The 20293-nt window shown below is 46.0% G+C and overlaps 2 protein-coding genes across 4 annotated transcripts in view; one reads left to right on the forward strand and one right to left on the reverse strand.

Moving 5' to 3' along the window:
• The window catches only part of LOC137564357 (damage-control phosphatase ARMT1-like), a 98624-nt gene that overhangs the window by 57962 nt on the left and 20369 nt on the right, over window positions 1-20293 (reverse strand). The window lies entirely within an intron of this gene.
• Window positions 1-20293, forward strand: part of LOC137564358 (troponin I, slow skeletal muscle-like) — an 80263-nt gene that overhangs the window by 34562 nt on the left and 25408 nt on the right. For all 3 annotated transcript variants that reach the window (XM_068278137.1, XM_068278138.1, XM_068278139.1), the window contains exon 3: window positions 8572-8611. In XM_068278137.1, coding sequence (XP_068134238.1) covers window positions 8572-8611 — 40 coding nt within the window. The remainder of the gene's footprint in view (window positions 1-8571; window positions 8612-20293) is intronic.

The raw sequence follows: 20293 nt of genomic DNA on the forward strand, positions 1-20293 counted from the left end.
GTTTCCCTGAAAATAAGACATTGTCATAATAATTTTTGCACCAAAAGTTGTGCTAGGGCTTCTTTTCAGGGGATGTCTCATATTTCTATGAACACACATGTCGAGTGCCCCTGTGTCCTCCGCTGACCCTCATTTCCTACTGGTGTCCTCCAATGTCCCCCTGCATCTTCTTCTTTCCCCCAGCTCCATGCTGCTGTGTCCCCAAATTTCAGCCTATGGGGAAGAAGTACGGCAACTTGTGTTTCTACTGGAGCCGATGGTCTCGCAGGCGGGACCATGGCTGTTGTTGGGCCAATCACAGCACTTGCTAAGTAACAGCGCGTGCAGATTGGCCCAATGACTAAGCCTTGGTCCTGCCCCGAGACCATCGGCTCCAGTAATAACACAAGTTGCCATACTTTTTCCCCTTACTGCTGTTAGGGCTTACTTTCAGGGTAGGGCTTATACTTCAAGCATGCTCAAAATTCCTACTAGGGCTTACTTTCGGGGATGTCTTAATTTTGGGGAAGGATGGTATTAGCCTGGATAAGATAAATCAAAAAGATAATCAATACTCATCCTTTACTTCCATGGTTTTAATAGCGCATATGCCACAAAAGGCGTAAGCAAGCAAACACCCAACCACATAAATACACAAATTACTGTGTGCCTTTCATCTGCTCAGCACATGCGCTGCTATGGTCGCAACGTTTAAAAATGATAAAAATCCGCCGTAGCTAATAATGACCTTAGCATATGCGCCATAACGCAATGCGATTTAACGTGTGTCAAAGCAATTTGTTATGTGAGACTTTGAGTTGCAGCGTGATTTTGCTTTGCGCTGTTCACATCGCACCACAGCGCAACGTCCCACTGTGAACGTAGCCTTAAGCCCCCTCTACACCATTCAATTCCAGGCGTGATCGATCAGATTCGATTGCATCGAATTCGATTGGATCGATTAAATCCGACATGTCCAATCGGGATTCGATCGACCGTGTGATCGATTTGCTTTGAAAACTAGCCAAAATCGATCACACGATCGATCGAATCCTGATCGAATCTTGATCGGACATGTCGGATTTTCGATCGCGCCTGGAATTGAATGGTGCAGAGGGAGCTTTAGAGAGAGAACCTAAACATGAATGGCCGTATCGAGGATCTCACAGTCTAAAGGGGGATTCTTAAGTGGACGATCGTATTTTCTATTAGATCACTTTATCAAGATCCCACTTAGGTGGACAGCGAACAGATCAAATATATAACAGCTTTCCCTTTTTATAACAGCGCAGATGGCCAAAAAATATAGTGTAACAAATACAACTAGCGGTGTGTAATTTTATTGTGGAGACTGATTAATAGTCCACCCAAAGAAAAAAAAAAGAAAAATTTTTGGTTAGGCGTCCCCACTTGTAACATTTTAGGCTGGTTTTAACCCCCTTGCAATGCACCTCAATGCCAAAAAATACATTTATATGAACCTGCGGCAGAGTGCACCGACATGGTCACATGCAAAGCACCGCCCCCTCCCTTGCCCCCCGCATGCCCTTCTCCACCCCTCGTGCAGTGACTACTCCCTGCTGGACAGGAATTATGTCACTGGGATACCCGGCTTCCCGTTGTATTTGTGTTGTTCTGAGGATGCGCACCACACCGCCACTGCCGACAAATTTAAAATTCCTGCGTCACACATTGATTTCAACGGAAGTCGCACGGGAAGACGCTGTTGACTTTGCGGCGGGCAGGGATGCTCACCGTATGGAATCCGAATGAGTTTTATTCGGATTTCATCCAGGTAATTAAAGCACCTGAGTGGGTGGGCGAGAGGTGGTTAAACTTACCCAGCGGGCATCATCCCCCCAGAAGATCTACCTTAGTCCACGCCTTCATCACATCCCGACTGGACTACTGCAATGCTCTCTACACTGGCCTCCCAAAAAAGGTCTTGTACCGCCTACAGCTGATACAGAATCCTGCTGCCAGACTGTTAACCAACCAACCCAGTCACTTAACACCACATAACACCAGTCCTGCACTCCCTTCACTGGCTACCTATAGAATGGAGGGTCCTATTCAAGATCGGCCTACTGACATTTAAGTCACTTTATAATCTGGGCCCTGGATACTTGAAAGAAATGTTACAGCTGCGTAGCAATCCCTGCAATCTCAGATCTACAGGTTCTAATAATCTAGTCCTACCCAGAGTCCACTTGGAAACGTTTGGTCCCAGAGCCTTCTGTCATGCTGCTCCTAAGTTTTGGAACTCCTTACCTCAGCAGATCAGGACAGCTCCATCCCTGGACGTGTTTAAATCCAGACTGAAAACCCACCTGTTCAGTTTGGCATTTGCAGAAATATAATTAAGTCCTTTGTGTTAAAACTTTATCCTACTAAGTACCAACTACTGAATCTGAGAGAGCCTAAGCGCTTTAAATCCTATGGGAGAAAAGCGCTATAGAAATGTTATTGTATTGTATTGCATCTTCTTTAACCTGTCCCAGGGCGCATCCCACTCTGTGTTCTCCTTTTCAGAGATGAGGCGCTGGCTGCATTATCCCCAGGATGTTCCTCAATCTGGCCACTAGATGGCACTCCTTCACCACCAAATCTTATTGTACTGAAACGGACTCGTTTAGCTAACCACAAATGTTCACTTAGGCCTCGTTCACATAATTTAGCGCAGATGGCTGTGCGATCGGAACGCAACACATCCGATCACACGCTACTATGCGCTGCACTACAGGTCCCATTCACTACAGTGAATGGGATCTGCGCTGCGATTCCTGAACATGCAGCAGCAGCGCAATAGCACATCGCGCTGCTGCACAGCGCATATGATAGGAACGGGAGAAGGGCTTGCGTGTCGCACACTATGCGCGCTGCCAAAATGTGCACGGCAGCGCGTATAGTCTGAACGAGCCCTTATAGCTGAATTATTGCAAGTTTCCTTCTGTTTTAAGAAGGCAAATTCCACCACACATTGCTTATTAGTAGGAGGGCTCTTTGGTCTCTTTTATCCCCCTATACATTCCTAGTGGTTTGGATCACCCCGAGCTGCTTGGTTACTCTGTTGTACTGGTCCAAGCCCTATCTCATACAGCCATATCAATCCCTGCCATGTACAGATGAGGACCAACAGTCCAAAACAGGCTGGTTACATGTGGGGTTGGTGTGGCTGTGTAATATTTAAAGCTATAGGCTTGCTATACACCAGCGGTTCTGGATGCTTGCCTTGCTTACAAGGGCGAAAAGGGATCACTTGCATATTCAGTAGTGGTGCATTGTGGGTAACCACAAATGTTCACTTAGGCCCAGTGCACACCAAAACCGCTAGCAGATCCGCAATACGCTAGCGGTTTTGGGAGCTGATTTCAGAGCGATTCTAGGTATGTTTAGAGAGGTTTTCTTAAACATACCTGGCGGTTTTGGGTGCGTTTTTGTGTAGCAGATTACACATATTTTTACAGTAAAAGCTGTTACTGAACAGCTACTGTAACAAAAATGCCTGGCAAACCGCTCTGAAGTAGCGTTTTTCAGAGCGGTTTGCGTTTTTCCTATACTTTACATTGAGGACGAAACGCTTCCGAAAACCGCAAACGCGCAGCAGGAGGCGCGTTTGCGGCTTGGCAAAAACCTCAAACCGCCGGTGTGCACCATCCCATTGCAATACATTAGCCAAGCGTTTTTCCAGGCGGATGCGGCCGGCGGATCGCTCCAAAAACCGCTCGGTGTGCACTAGGCCTTATAGCTGAATTATTGCAAATTTCCTTCTGTTTTAAGAAGGCAAATTTCACTAAGAATTGCTCATTAGTAGGAGGGCTCTTTGGTCTCTTTTATCCCCGTATACATTCCTAGTGGTTTGGGTCACCCCGAGCTGCTTGGTTACTCTCTTGTTTAGCTTATGTAATTCTAACTTGCATGTAAATGTATTTATTTATTGTATTTATAAAGCACCAACATATTACGCAGCTGTATTCTCATTTTATTCCAATATGTGTACTTTGGAAATGTAAATATATAAAATATGCAGCTGCTGTTATTGATCGGTCATTTCCAGGTTGTCTATATTCACACATTAGCATACAATTTATTTCAAATTAAAATTATTAGCATTATAAGTCGGGGGACACCTGCACACATGCTAGATGCTCAGCCGAGACAGGTCCTCATTGGACGCCGCAGCCGAGCGTCACCTAATGTGTGTACCTAGAGGTAGCCTTACCTATCCACATCCTATTCATCTTTCATGGGGTTCTGTGGGGGTGTGCTGCAGATGTGCTGCAGATAAAACCAGACACTTACCTGGGGCTTTTATCAGCCACCTGTAGCAGTCATGTCCCACGACGTCCTCCACCGATCTGCTGTTCCCCGCCACCGGGCTATTATTCGTCTAACACAGACGAATAATGCGCACTCCCGTTCGCGTCATCGGGAGCTTCCTGCGCAGGCGCAGTGCACAGGCGGGAGCGAGCACGGCCGCGCAGCCACAGTTAGATGGATGACGCTCTAGACCGGGGCCGGCAGCGGAGAACGGCAGATCGGAGGAGGACGGCGTGGGACATGACTGCTACAGGGGGCTGATAGAAGCCCCGGGTAAGTGTCTGTTTTTATCTGCAGCAACCCCCCAAAGAACCCCTTCAAAGGATACTAGAGTGGAAAGTATGAGGAGTAACAGGGGGAGCAGGCTGTGCTAATGCCCACTGCTTCCCCCAGTCTCCTCTGCCCCCGTCCTTTCTTACATAAAGACCCCCGGCAGCGGGGAGTTGGGATCACTGCGTCTGCACTGGCCCGGCTGCGCATGTCCTACAGCGTGCGACTGCGGACGGGAGCCCTCTGTGCAGAGTGTGCGCAGAGACACGCTGTAGTAGGACGCGCACAGCTGGGCCAGTGCAGGAATCCTCCAGGAATCCTACTGATTCACATTGGTCTGTTATTGGTCCAATTGGGAGCCTTGGAGGGGTAGTTAAAGATACTTAGCTGGCAGCTATACTTAGTATAGCTGAGAGCTGTGTGGGCGGAGCATCGTGTGGGGAGGGGTGTGTGCGGAGATCTTCAATCAACGTAACAAGAGAATATTGGCTTGGGATCATTTCCAAGGATATTGGCATTGGAACAATAAATTAAAACTAAGCATTCATGGTTAATTAAAGGACATCCAAGCTGAAAATAAACTGATTGTATCTATCCTCCTTCTCCTAAAAATGACTTTTTTTAGCTATTCCACACTTTTATTTTTTATTTAAATCTAGTTTGTAAGTTTTTACTGTTTCATTGTCTCTGCTCAATGACACCTTCATTGAAGTATGCTAGAGCTCAAATCTATGAATTATTGACCCTTTTTATCTCTTCCCTGCTCTCAGAAGCCATTTACTGACAGGAAAGTGTTTATGGCTGTAATTCCTTATCAGTGACGGTTATGCTATAGTCTGACCCAGTCCGACCTTTTTTTTTGTTCATTTCCCACACTCTGAACATTACCCATTTTTTTTTATCAATAAAAAAAAATGAAGTGGTCAGGTATCATTATACAGCCATATTGCAGCTTAAAGGGGCACTATGGTGAAAAATTTAAAAATGTAAAATATGTACAAACATACAGTATACAAAGTAAGTTTTTTCAGAGTAAAATGAGACATAAATTACTTTTCTCCTATGTTGCTGTCACTTACAGTAGGGTGTAGAAATCTGAAAGAAGTGACCGGGTTTGGACTAGTCCATCTCTTTATAGGGGATTCTCAGGGATATATTTATTTTCAAAAGCACTTAGTGAATGGCAGTTGCTCTGTCCAACTGCCAAAAAACTGTGTAGCAAGCAGGGAAGCTGACCAGCGTCATTGTTTAAATCCTTTTTAGGGAATATCTTTATAAAGAATAAAAGCCATGCTGAGAATCCCCTATGAAGAGATGGACTAGTCCAAAACCTGTCATTTCCGTCATATTTCTACTATCTACTGTAAGTGACAGCAACATAGGAGAAAAGTAATTTATGGCTCATTTTACTTTGGAAAAAAAAACGTACTTCTTATTTGTCTATGTTTGCACATATTTTAAATTTTACAATTTTTCGCCGTAGTGCCGCTTTAATAGCGATAATTGGCGAAACAGAATGAGCGTTCAAATCAATTCAAAAGTTAGTTTTTCAGCCGAAAATTATGGCTATTCGTAATTTCGGCCGGGTAACGAGCACCACTAGCGACAGTGATTGTCTGCAGCAAACAAGACTTCAACCAACACTACTCAATTGTAATTTGTTTACTGTTATCTCTTAAATTATCTCTCCTTATAATTATAACTAACTGTAGCTAACTAACTATAGTTTTTACTAAGGGTGTCCATAGATTACTTAATTTTTGGCATTGATTGGTGAGGATTATGGTGGCGAGGACATGAGGATTCGTCAGCATGACAAGCAGGGCTGCAGAGTTGGAGTCTAGGAGTTGGAGCAATTTTTTGCTACCTGGAGTCGGAGTCAGAGGCTTTATAAACTGAGGAGTCGGCTAATTTTTGTACTCACTACATAGTCCTGCAAGGGCAGTTGTGTCAGAGTCAAGGAGTTAGCAGGGCTGGATTTTTGGAAAGCCCTCCAAGGCCAGTGCCTTGGGCAGCTGCTGGCCAAGGGGCAGCTGGACATGGAAGATGGATTGCTGCATATAGAAGAAGAGGCTGCAAATGGAATACAGAGGTTGCAAATAAGGAGCAACTTATGGAGATAGGCAGCTGCTGCCCCAGGGACCTGTATAGAACTGAAGGAGGGAGGCTGCTGTACATGAAGGTTAGACATGGAAGAGGGGGCTGCACAAGGAAATAGGAAGGGGGAGGGAGGGTGACTGTACATAGAAGAGAAGCTGCAAGAAAGTAGTGGCTGAAAAAGTATAAATCCAGAGTTGAATAGACTCCACAGCCCTGGTGACAAGTGAGCCTTCAACACTCACCATGGGTCCAGTGAGTTTACATTACATGGGGGGGGAGCCTGGCAGGAAGTTGCGCACCCCCGCAGTGTGGGGGCAGGTAACAGAACCCAGAGTCCATCAGAGATGGATCTATCAGATGGTCAATCTGGTGGCAGATCAACTAATAAATTGGCCACCATATTAGGTGAGCTAATCCTTTGGATCAGAGCTCCCCAACCCTGTGCTTAAGGACCTTCAACACAGTACGTGTTTTGCAGGAAACCCCAAACATTCTCAGGTGAGGTAATTAGTGTCTCAGCAGAGCTGATTACCCACCTCTGAGGATTTCCACAAAGCATGCACTGGTGGTGGGCCTTCAGGACCGGGTTGGGGAACAATGGTTTAGATTGTAAGCTCAGAGGGGCAGAGATCTCGCCTTTTTGCATCTAGTACATTGTGTTACTCACTGTACAATAATCACTATGATTTATGATCCTGTCCACCTCCACTGTATTAAAGGGAACCAGAGGCCCCAGAAAAAAGATTTTATACATACCTGGGGCTTCCTCCAGCCCCATATGCACGGATCGCTCCCACGCCGCCGTCCTCCGCTTCCTGTACCGGGTCCTGTAGTTTCGGCCAGTCGGCGGCAGGACGCGGCCAATTGTCCGCATCACAGTGGCTCCCGGCATACATTTACGCGTGCAGCTGCATACTGCAGGGTATGGAGGGAGCCCCTGCTCATGCGGACAATTGGCCGCGTCCGCCGGAAGTGACGGGACCCGGTACCACCGATACAGGAAGCGGAGGACGGCGGCGTGGGAGAGATCCATGCGTATGGGGCTGGAAGAAGCCCCAGGTATGTATAAAAGCTTTTTCTGTTTGTTTGTTTTTTAGTTCCTCTCTGGTTCCCTTTAAGTACCAGTGTCTGTATTTGTATGTACAGTACTCATGTCTGTTTCTCGCTCTGTACATCGCCCAAGACCATATTTATACTTTTTCTGCCCCCAGGCCAGTGATCTGCAAACTTTTCTCTCCAGCTGTTAAGGAACTACAAGTCTCACAATGCATTTACCTTTATGAATCATGACTGTGGCTGTCAGACTTTTGCAATGCTTTGTAAGACTTGTAGTTCCTTAACAGCGGAGAGCCAAGTTTGCAGATCACTGCCCTAGGCCAACATTGTTGCGGCTCCCCTTCCATGTGCCACACCCCCTCCTCTTCCTTGTGCAGCCCCCTCTTCCTTGTCTAACCGTCATGTATCCCCACTTAAGTGATATACAGATCCCTTGGGCAACAGCTCCTTATTTACACGTGTTGCACCTTATTTGTAACCTCTGTATGCCATTCCTGTTCCTTCATATGCAGCAATCCCTCTTCCATGTCCAGCCGCCCCTTGCTCTGCTGCCGCCCAAGGTCTGGGCCGTGGTGGCCTTTCCAGAAATCCAGGCCTCACAGTGTCACGGAAGCTGATGACGCTATATAAAATAGTAATACAAATAGTTCAGTAGATCCCCTGTTGTGTGATATCCTCATGCATAAACTCATTGTGTCCTCCTCTAAACTGACTTCTTTCTCTCTTCTCTCTTCTCCGTCGGGTCGGTGAATCTGAGACGTAAGTCGAATATTTATTACTGTTTAATGATTGATCGCCACTTACAGTTTACTGAGGTCTAACGTTTTATTTTCATGAATTCCAGAGAAAACCCAAAATCCCGGCTTCCCGGAAGCTTCTGCTGAAGGTAGGTCCTTGCAAAAATGAAAGTCTAAATTTAACCTGTTTTATTTATTTATTTATTTTACCCTCATTTAATTGGCACATTATTTGCAAAACGAAATTATGTACACACAGGAATAGGGGACGGAGGCATCACAGCAATTGTGTGCAAAAAGCAAAATGTTTTTTTAATTTACAAAATTGCATTATTATTCTTCTTCACAATTTACGGTTCATAAAACAATGTTCTTTATCCCTATCAGTAGCTGATACCCCTGTTTACATGAGAAATCTATTCCTTTTCACAAACAGACCATCAGGGGGCGCTGTATGACTGATATTGTGGTGAAACTCCTCCCACAAGAAACTCTGAGGACCGTGGTACTCCTGGCAGTTTCCTGTCTGTCAACCTTGTTGCATTGTGGGAAATAGCTGTTTACAGCTGTTTCCAACTGCCAAAAAAAAAGCAAGCAGCAGCTACATCACCTGCCAACAGTAAAAATGTCACCATGTGATAAATGTCAGAATGTGAATCAGGGATTTAAAAGATTTTACAAAGGGCAAACACTGACTAAATCATTTATACATAATTATTGTAAAAATTAAGCACTTTTTTTTATTACATTATTTTCATTGGAGTTCCTCTTTAAGACTCCGACCAGTACTGCAAAGTACTTAAAGATGCATACCTTTCTGTAGCTTGTGCTCTCCTCTTTCATTTGATGCCTGAATCGCTGTTCTACAGTACACCAAACAGTTTTCGTTCAATTTCAATTTAAAAATTGTGGCTGCCATCTTGGCTATGTTATAACTTCTGGGTCACCCCTGTCTTCTCTGTTAGAGAAGTGCATCACTGAATGAAGAAGTGACACGCATGGCCATTGCAAGAGGCTCCTCCAGAGGGGTCATAGCACGACTTTGTTGGAAGTCGTCTGGCTAAAGGCATGCCCATGAGAGGTGCTCGAAGTCCTTTTAAATACACACAGACACCTGAGGCCATATGCAAGTCACTTTTTCACCTGAGTTTTCTCCTAGGTGATAATTTTTCATCTTCGATTTAAAATAACTTTCCAGTACTTTTCAACTAAAAAAGTACCAAAAAGTAGGTGAAAAAGTACTATCAAATTATTTTGAGCATTTTCTTGCTTGCTGGTGGCATTAAAAGTCATTTTATTGACAAGTTTAAAATTATCACCTAGGAGAAAACTCAGGTGAAAAAGTGAATTGCATAAGGCCCCAGGGCCCATATGCAATTCAAGTTTTATCCTAGGAGATACATTTTAATCTTCTGTTTAAAATAACTTTTCAGCTCTCTGCAATTGAAAAAATACCAAAACAAGGTGGAAAAGTACTGTCACATTTATTCAGTGTACTTTCTTGCTTCCTGGGGCCATATGCAATTCACTTTTTCACCTGAGTTTTCTCCTAGGTGATATTTTCACAAATTGTAAATAAAATGCATTTCAAACTATCAGCTAGCAAACAAATACTCAACAATATTTTGACAGTACTTTTTCACCTACTTTTTGGTACTTTTTTCATTGCAAAGTGCTAAAAATGTATTATAAATAGAAGATGAAACATTTTCTCCTAGGAGAAAACTCAGGAAAAAAAGTGAATTGCGTATGGGCCCTGGGTCCTATGCAATTCATTTTTTCACCTGAGTTTTCTCCTAGGTGATAGTTTAATAAATTGTAAATGAAATGCCTTTTACACCACCAGCAAGCAATCAAATACTCAAAATAATTTTGATAGTACTTTTTCCCCTCATTTTTAGTACTTTTTCCAAAGTGCTAAAAGTTAATTTAAATTGAAGATGAAAAATTATCTCCTAGGAGAAAACTCAGGAGAAAAAGCTAATTGCATATGGGCCCTGGTGGCTTAAAAAGCATTTTATTGTCAAGGTGTAAAAATATCAACTTGGAGAAAACTAATGAGAAAACGTGAATTGCATATGGGTCCCAGGGCCATATGCAATTAACTTTTTCTGCTGAGTTATCTCCTATGAGATAATTTTCATATTCTCTTTAAAATAAATTTTCAGCAATATACAATTGAAAAACAACATAAAAGTAAGTGAAAAAAGTACTATTAAGTATTTCCTTGCTTGTTGGTGGTTTAAAATGCATTTTATGGTGAGGTGTGAAAATATTACCTAGGAGTAAACTCAGGAGAAAAAGTGAATTGCATATGGTATGCAATTCACTTTTTCTCCTGAGTTTTCTCCTAAGTGATATTTTAATTTTTATTCTAACAAAATGCCTTTTAAGCCACCAGCAATTAATAAAATACTCAAACGAGTACTTTTTCACTACTTTTTGGTACTTTTTCAGTTTTCAGTGCTGGAAAAATATTTTAAATAGAAGATGAAAAATTATCTCCAAGGAGAAATTTAGAAGATAAAGATAATTGCATATGAGCAAAGGACCCATATGCAATTCACTTTTTCTCCTGAGTTTTCTCCTAGGTGATAATTTTTCATCTTCCATTTAGAATAACTTTTCAGCACTTTGCAACTGAAAAAGATACCAAAAGCAGGTGAAAAAGTGCTTACAAAATTATTATGAGTACTTATCTTGCCTTTTGGTGATTTAAAAGGAAGGCATTTTATTGGCAAGTTGGAAAATATCACCTCTCGGTAGGAGAAAACTCAGCAGGAAAGGTGAATTGAATAAGGGCCGTTATGTAACGTATAAGGGTTGTGATTTGCAGCTGTGTGACTTGGCGGATCATTTGTGTTGTTGTTACCCTCCAGTGATGATGACTGGCAGCGGTATATGGTGGGCGGGGCTTGGCCGGGGTTCCCCTGGCAGGTGGAATATTCCGGAATGAGCGTATGTGCTTAGCTTAGGCTGTGTTAGGCGGCGCGGGCCGGACTGACAGCTGTGAGTTTGGGAAATGTGACAGTCTCCTCCGGCTCCAGGCAGCTCAGCGCTCATCACTTCCGCCCCATGTCCCCCGATGTGCTGCCCAGGCACGATCACCGCATTCTATTACCGGCTCTCTGAGGGCAGCATACGGGTCTGTCTGATATCACCTCTGTCTCTCAACTATAGTCACAAGTGAAACAACTGTCCGGTGCAGGCATTCAGAGGCGGAGCTTCCCTCTATCTGTATAGATCTCCATAGCTGCTTAAAGGACTACTGTAGGGGGGTAGGGGGAAAATGAGTTGAACTTACCCGGGGCTTCTAACGGTCCCCCGCAGACTTCCTGTGCCCGCGCAGCCAATCACAGTCCGTTCCCTGCCTCCGGTTCACTTCCGGAATTTCCAGCATTAAAGTCGGAAAACCACTGTGCCTGTGCAGCCACATCCTTGCTCCCGCTGACGTCACCAGGAGCGAGGACACGGCCGCACAGGCGTAGTGGTTTTCCAACTTTAACCACTTGAGGACCCACCCTTTACCCCCCCTTAAGGACCAGCGCTGTTTCAGCTGATCTGTGCTGGGTGGGCTCTGCAGCCCCCAGCACAGATCAGTGTGCAGGCAGAGCGACCAGATCGCCCCCCTTTTTTCCCCACTAGGGGGATGATGTGCTGGGGGGGTCTGATCGCTCCTGCCTGCCGGGTGTTGCGGGGGGGCACCTCAAAGCCCCCCTCCGCGGCGAAATCCTCCCCCTCCCTCTCCTACCTGGCCCCCCCTGGAGATCCGGGCTGCACAGGACGTTATCCGTCCTGTGCAGCCAGTGACAGGCTGTCTCCTGTCACATGGCGGCGATCCCCGGCCGCTGATTGGCCGGGGATCGCCGATCTGCCTTACGGCGCTGCTGCGCAGCAGCGCCGTACAATGTAAACAAAGCGGATTATTTCCGCTTGTGTTTACATTTAGCCTGCGAGCCGCCATCGGCGGCCCGCAGGCTATTCACGGAGCCCCCCGCCGTGAATTGACAGGAAGCAGCCGCTCGCACGAGCGGCTGCTTCCTGATTAATCAGCCTGCAGCTGGCGACGCAGAACTGCGTCGCTGGACCTGCAGCTGCCACTTTGCCGACGCAAGGTATAAGCGTGCGGTCGGCAAGTGGTTAAAGTCGGAAATTCTGGAAGTGAACCGGAGGCGGGGCCAGAGCATCGGTGAGTGGCTGCGCGGGCACAGGATGTCTGCGGGGGACCACTAGAAGCCCCGGGTAAATTCAACTCTTTTTCCCCCCCTACCCCCCTACAGAATACCCGAGGTGACATGTGACATGATGAGATAGACATGGGTATGTACAGTGCCTAGCACACAAATAACTATGCTGTGTTCCTTTTTTTCTTTCTCTTTATGAAAGAGTTAAATATCAGGTATGTAAGTGGCTGACTCAATCCTGACTCAGACAGGAAGTGACTACAGTGTGACCCTCACTGATATGAAATTCCAACTATAAAACACTTTCCTAGCAGAAAATGGCTTCTAAGAGCAGGAAAGAGATAAAAAGGATCAGCAGTTCATATATTTTAGCTCTGGCATACTTCAATGAATGTGTCATTGAGCTAAAACAATAAAACAGTTAAAACTTAAAAAGTAGATTCAAACATAAAATAAAACTGTGGAATATCTTAAAAAGTCATTTTTAGGATAAGGAAGATAGATACAATTGTTTGATTAGTTTATTTTCGCCTCGGGTGTCCTTTAACCACTTAAGCCCACAGGGTTGTTTATTTTTTGCATCTGAGAAACTTTCACCTCCCATTCATTTGCCAATAACTTTATCACTACTCATCACAATTAATTGAACTACCGTATATCTTGTTTTTTTCCGCCACTAATTAGGCTTTCTTTGGGTGGTACATTTTGCTAAGAATGAATTTATTCTAAATCCATTTTAACAGGAATATTAAGAAAGAAATGGAAAAAAATCATTATTTCTCAGTTTTTGGCCATTATAGTTTGAAATTAATACATACTACCGTAATTAAAACCCATGTATTTTATTTGCCCATTTGTCCCGCTTATTACACCATTTAAACTATGTCCCTATCACAATGTATGGCGCCGATATTTTATTTGGAAATAAAGGTGCATTTTTTCAATTTGCGTCAATCACTATTTAAGCCCATAATTTAAAAAAATATGTTATTATACTCCTTTGACATACTTATTTAAAAAGTTCAGACCCTTGGGTAACTATTTATGTTGTTGGTTTTTTTTTATTGTAATTTTTTTTTTTTATAAAAAATTTTATTTGGGTAATTTGTGGTGTGGGAGGTAAACAGCGCTGCGTAATATGTTGGCGCTTTATAAATACAATAAATAAATGTATTTGTTTAACCACTTCTGTGCCAGGGGGGTATTTTGCTGATCGGTGCTGCGTGGGCTCTCCAGCCCGCAGCACCGATCAGCTAGCAGCCAGGGCAATCAGACTTCCCCCCCTTTTTTCCCCACTAGGGGGATGTCCTGCTGGGGGGGTTTGTTCGCCGCCGGCTGCTTGCGCTTGCGGGGGGGGGCTCTTCAAAGCCCCCCTCCGCATCGCTTCCTGGCCTCCTTCCCCTTCCCTCCCTCTCCCTCCCCCTGTGAGCGGCGCAGGACGGATTTCCGTCCTGCGCCTGATGGGATAGGCTTCAGCCTATCAGATGCCGGCGATCCCCGGCCAATCAGAGGCCGGGGATCGCCGATCTCCTCTACGGCGCTGCTGCGCAGCAACGCCGTATACATGTAAACACCGGGGAAGATCTTCCCTGTGTGTTTACATTTACCCTGCGAGCCGCGATCGGCGGCTCGCAGGGTGTTCACGAAGACACGCTCCGTGAACTGACATGGAACGGCCGCTCATACTTGCGGCCGTTTCCATGCAATCCACTTCAGGATTCAGGGGCGTACTTAAGCGTACGCAGAATCCTGAAGTGGTTACTAAAAAATAGATGTGGGTGTAGTTTTTGTAACTCAGAAAAAACGGAACCTCTGATAAGTGACTATTGGTTCTTCTGCGGGGGGCTTCGATCAATGAATAGGATCTATAATTTTCTTCACCAAAATAGCTTCATATGTTAAGAAGAATAGCGGGTACAAGACAAAAAAATAATTTTTCAAAAAGACCTTGTAGTTTATAAGAAAACCGATTTTACAATTGCAAAGGAACAATGTTTTTTAAACTGTCATTTTTCTAAGTTTAATAACCATTTCTAAAATCAGCACAAAATGACGCGAAAATGATGCAAAATTACAAATTAATACACAAAATAAATGTAATGTACAAATCATAATTACGTATAGTTGTAATTGGGAAAATGTATGCGTAATCATAATTAGCTGATTATAATTATTACTTTTGGCTGCCCTTTATGACTCTTTTGGTAAGATGAGGTAGGAAATGGGTCAGAGAAGCAGGTATTTGGGCCTCAGGACACACATTACGCCCCAGGCACTTGCCTAGGTTACCTTGTGGATGATCCTGATCTGCAGCTGGGCACTTGTTAGCACTTGTTGCTGGCGTTGGGCAGCGCCCCACCTTCCCATGGAGTAACGTGTAGCGGTTCAGGTAACGCCACCTGGTGTTATAACTGCTGCTATTCGGCTGTATTTAAATTGCACCCGAATTGCACTCATGGGCAGCAGATGGGATGCAGAAAGGCTAAATGTATGCTTATTCCACTCCTAGGCAGGCCCCTCTTCCATGTGTAACATCCATATACAGCAACCCCCTCCCATTCCATGTGCAGCCCTCCTTCCATGTATATCATCCATGTACAGCAGCCCCCTCCCATTCCATGTGCAGCTCCCTCTTCCATATATAACATACACCCATGTACAGCAGCCCCCCTCCCATAACATGTGCAGCCCTCCTTCCATGTATATCATCCATGTACAGCAGCCCCTTTCCCATTCCATGTGCAGCTCCCTCTTCCATATATAACATACACCCATGTACAGCAGCCCCCCTCCCATAACATGTGCAGCCCTCCTTACATGTATATCATCCATGTACAGCAGCCCCCCTCCCATTCCATGTGCAGCCCCCTCTTCCATGTGTAACATCCATATACAGCAACCCCCTCCCATTCCATGTGCAGCCCTCCTTCCATGTATATCATCCATGTACAGCAACCCCCTCCCATTCCATGTGCAGCCCTCCTTCCATGTATATCATCCATGTACAGCAGCCCCCTCCCATTCCATGTGCAGCTTCCTCTTCCATATATAACATACACCCATGTACAGCAGCCCCCCTCCCATAACATGTGCAGCCCTCCTTACATGTATATCATCCATGTACAGCAGCCCCCCTCCCATTCCATGTGCAGCCCCCTCTTCCATGTGTAACATCCATATACAGCAACCCCCTCCCATTCCATGTGCAGCCCTCCTTCCATGTATATCATCCATGTACAGCAACCCCCCTCCCATTCCATGTGCAGCTCCCTCCTCCATATATAACATACACCCATATACAGCAGCCCCCCTCCCATAACATGTGCAGCCCTCCTTCCATGTATATCATCCATGTACAGCAGCCCCTCTCCCATTCCATGTGCAGCCCCCTCTTCCATATGTTACATCCATGTACAGCAGCCCCCCTCCCATTCCATGTGCAGCCCTCCTTCCATGTATATCATCCATGTACAGTAGCCTCTCCCATTCCATGTGCAGCCCTCCTCTTCCATGTGTAACATCCAAGTAAAGCAGCCCCCCCATTCCATGTGCATCTCCCTCTTCCATGTGTAACATCCATATACAGCAACCCCCTCCCATTCCATGTGCAGCCCTCCTTCCATGTATATCATCCATGTACAGCAGTCCCCTTTCCCATTCCATGTGCAGCTCCCTCCTCCATATATAACATACACCCATGTACAGCAGCCCCCCTCCCATAACATGTGCAGCCCTCCTTCCATGTATATCATCCATGTACAGCAGCCCCTCTCCCATTCCATGTGCAGCCCCCTCTTCCATATGTTACATCCATGTACAGCAGCCCCCTCCCATTCCATGTGCAGCCCTCCTTCCATGTATATCATCCATGTACAGCAGCCCCCCTCCCATTCCATGTGCAGCCCCCTCTTCCATCTCTAACATCCATGTATAGCACCCCCTTCCATTCCATGTGCAGTCCCCTCTTCCATGTTTAACATGCATATACAGCAACCCCCTCCCATTCCATGTACAGCAGCCCCCTTCCCATTCCATGTGCAGCCCCCCTCTTCCATGTCTAACATCCATGTAAAGCAGCCCCTACCATTCCATGTACAGCCCATTCTTCTATTATTATTATTATTATTATTATTTAGTATTCATATAGCGCTGACATCTTCCGCAGCGCTGTACAGAGTATATAGTCTAGTCACTAACTGTCCCTCAGAGGAGCTCACAATCTAATCCCTACCACAATCCTATGTCTATGTATGTATCATGTAGTGTATGTATTGTAGTCTAGGGCCAATTTTAGGGGGGAAGCCAATTAGCTTATCTGTATGTTTTTGGGATGCGGGAGGAAACCAGAGTGCCCGGAGGAAACCCCCACAGACACGGGGAGAACATACAAACTCCTTGCAGATGTTGACCTGGCTGGGATTCGAACCAGGGACCCAGCGCTGCAAGGCGAGAGAGCTAACCACTATGCCACCATGCCCTATGTGTATCATCCATGTACAGCAGCCCCTTCCATTCCGTGAGCCACCCCCTCTTCCATGTGTAACATGCATGTAAAGCAGCACCCCTCCCATTCCATGTGCAGCCCCCTCTTCCATGTGTAACATCCATGTACAGCAGCCCCTCCCATTCCATGTGCAGCCCCCTCTTCCATGTGTATCATAAATGTACAGCAGCCCCTCCCATTCCATGTGCAGCCCCCTCTTCCATGTGTGACATCCATGTACAGCAGCCCCCCTCCCGTTCCATGTGCAGCCCCCTCTTCCATGTGTGACATCCATGTACAGCAGCCCCCCTCCCATTCCATGTGCAGCCCCCTCTTCCATGTGTGACATCCATGTACAGCAGCCCCCCTCCCATTCCATGTGCAGCCCCCTCTTCCATGTGTAACATCCATGTACAGCAGCCCCCTCCCATTCCATGTGCAGCCCCCTCTTCCATGTGTAACACCCATGTACAGCAGCCCCTCCTATTCCATGTGCAGCAGCCCCCTTCCCATTCCATGTGCAGCCTTCTCTTCCATGTGTAACATGAATGTAAAGCAGCACCCCTCCCATTCCATGTGCAGCCCCCTCTTCCATGGCTAACATCCATGTACTGCAGCCCCTCCTATTCCATGTGCAGCAGCCCCCTTCCCATTCCATGTGCAGCCCCCTCTTCCATGTGTAACATCCATGTACAGCAGCCCCTCTCATTCCATGTGCAGCCCCCTCTTCCATGTGTAACATCCATGTACAGCAGCCCCTCTCATTCCATGTGCAGCCCCCTCTTCCATGTGTAACATGCATATACAGCAACCCCCTCTTATTCCATATGCAGCCCTTGCAGATTCTTCTTCTATGTTCAGTTTGCCTCCTGGGTCAGCAGCCAGCCACCCTAGGTGCAGGCCTTTTCTGCCTTTGTAGAAATACAGTCCTGTGTGGCAGTACATGTGCCAGCGTTTGTGATCATAGATTCTGCATTTAGAAATTGTATTTTTGGAAATGTTGGCCAGTAATAGACATTTCTTCACTTTTCTGTGGAAAATCACTTTAGATCCTCTTTGGAGGAATGCAATGTACAATGTGCCAGCAAGACACTGCAATAAAACAGAGCGGGGTTTTATGTGCATTTTATGAAGATTAGGCATAATGATATACTCCTATGTTTAAACACGTCCATTAGTTTAATGGCTAGAAGATGCAGCTGTGTTGGGGAATGCCAGTCTCAGCGACGCAGCACTGATCCTCAGTTCTGCCCGCGTTTGTTAGGACACGAGCCTGTTGGCGCGGAGACAGGGCACACCCTCTGTGATAAGGTGTCTGTTCTGGTGACAAGTCAGTGAGGGAGGTGGCGGCCTGGTGGAGTATCTTCTATGGCAGATCCAGGCTTATCTCTCTGTCCAGCGATCGCCAGAAGCAGACTCCTATCTCAGGGCCTGATGGCATGCAGGATCCACATGCAGTGCATTCATATGCGTTTTATTGTGCATTCCTGACCCCTATTCAGACCGCTACCACCAGAGGCTCCATCAGAAATTTCTGGGCAATCCTAGTGCCCCCCCTCTCCATATTTCATCAGGTGTTCTCTCAATACACCCAAATCTCTCAACTTGTTGAAATGAGAAAGAAACACTTTTAAGAAACACCCATGACACCCACCTTGTCACACATACCACAAGAATTTGTTTGCAAAAGTTGTAGTCTTTTAATTCAAACCACACTTGTCCTTTCTGTCATCATTACTAGTTTTCCTTCCTGTCAACTAGGCCTGAACGATAAATCGAATTTAAACCAAAATCGCGATCACCAAGATCACGATTTCAGAATCGCCAAAGCAGCGATTTCCGCAATGACGTCATTTTCGCATGAGGGAAGTTTGAAGAAGTGGCTTCAAACTTCCCCCAAGTCCCGGCGAGTGTGGCATGCAGCGTCGTCAGCGTTGGTAATACTGTCCTTCCTCTATCGCCTCTTGTGCACGGCACTTCCTGGTTCCTGTATGTCACATGACATACAGGAAGTACACTGTGCATTAGAGCCTGCAGGAGGCGAAGTCTTTAGACGGGCATCCCTGGACTCGTGCTGGAAGGTATGTCCAGTACTGCCGCAGCTTGGGGGACAGAGGAGGCACAAAGAGACACAAAGGAGGCAAGAGAGAGACCCAGAGGGGGCACAGCGAGTCAAAAGGGAGCACAGAGAGAGATACAAAGGGGACACACAGAGTGACAAAAGGGGCACAAAGAGAGACACAAAGGGGACACAGAGAGACACAAATGGTGCACAAAGAGAGACAGGGGGACAGAGGGGGAACAAAGCTTGATTTGAAGAAAATCGAAACTGCCTCAATTCAATTTTTTCCTAAAATCGTTCAGGCCTACTGTTAACATTGATAATATGAATCATGTCTATTTAAAATGCGTCTGAATCAAAAAAATTCAAAAAGTTAGATACTTCCCTCAATACAGTAAAGCCTCTAGATGATCACAGGTGTCAAACTCAAGGCCTGCGGGTCAAATGCGTCCCTCTTTGCCATTTTATGTGGCCCTCAAGAGCTTCAAATGGGCATTATTTCAAGCAGTTAAAGGACAGTACACTGTCTCCCCAAAGGAGCACACCAGTTACAGAGTTTTTGGTCAGTTTGAGCCAGGGTGCAGCAACAACCTATGGGACACCCCCCCCCCCCCCAGCAAAATTATCATGGGGCCCCATCCTGGGATCCAAAGCCCCTCGTGTGGCCGGTAAAACCCACACACACCCCACCCTCTCCTCTTCTTGCAGAGTAGTGCAGCGGAGCAGTGTAGTGTTTACCTGCTCCAGTGATGTGTCAGGTCTCTTGTTTTTCCCAGCAGCTGCATGCTCTGTGCTTCCTCACTTACAGTTTCCACTGTATGACCTGCATACAGAGCCAGAGGTATGCAGCATAGAGCGTCTGGCTGTCAAGAGCATCAGAGGAGACCCGACACAGCACTGGAGCAAGCAAATATTAAACTGCTCCACTGCGCTACTCGGCAGAAGGGGGGGGGGGGAGGAGCGGGGACCCCATGGTCTATAGTTATGCCACTTAGTTTGAGTTAGTTTGCTGCAGCTGGATAGGCAGGAGGGTCAGATGCTGCTGCTGCAGAAATCTGTGCAGTGGCTGTCTGGCTCTGACCACTGTCTGCACCTTTGCATC

This window comes from Hyperolius riggenbachi, chromosome 3 (assembly GCF_040937935.1).
Source record: "Hyperolius riggenbachi isolate aHypRig1 chromosome 3, aHypRig1.pri, whole genome shotgun sequence".
Taxonomy (NCBI): Eukaryota; Metazoa; Chordata; class Amphibia; order Anura; family Hyperoliidae; genus Hyperolius; species Hyperolius riggenbachi.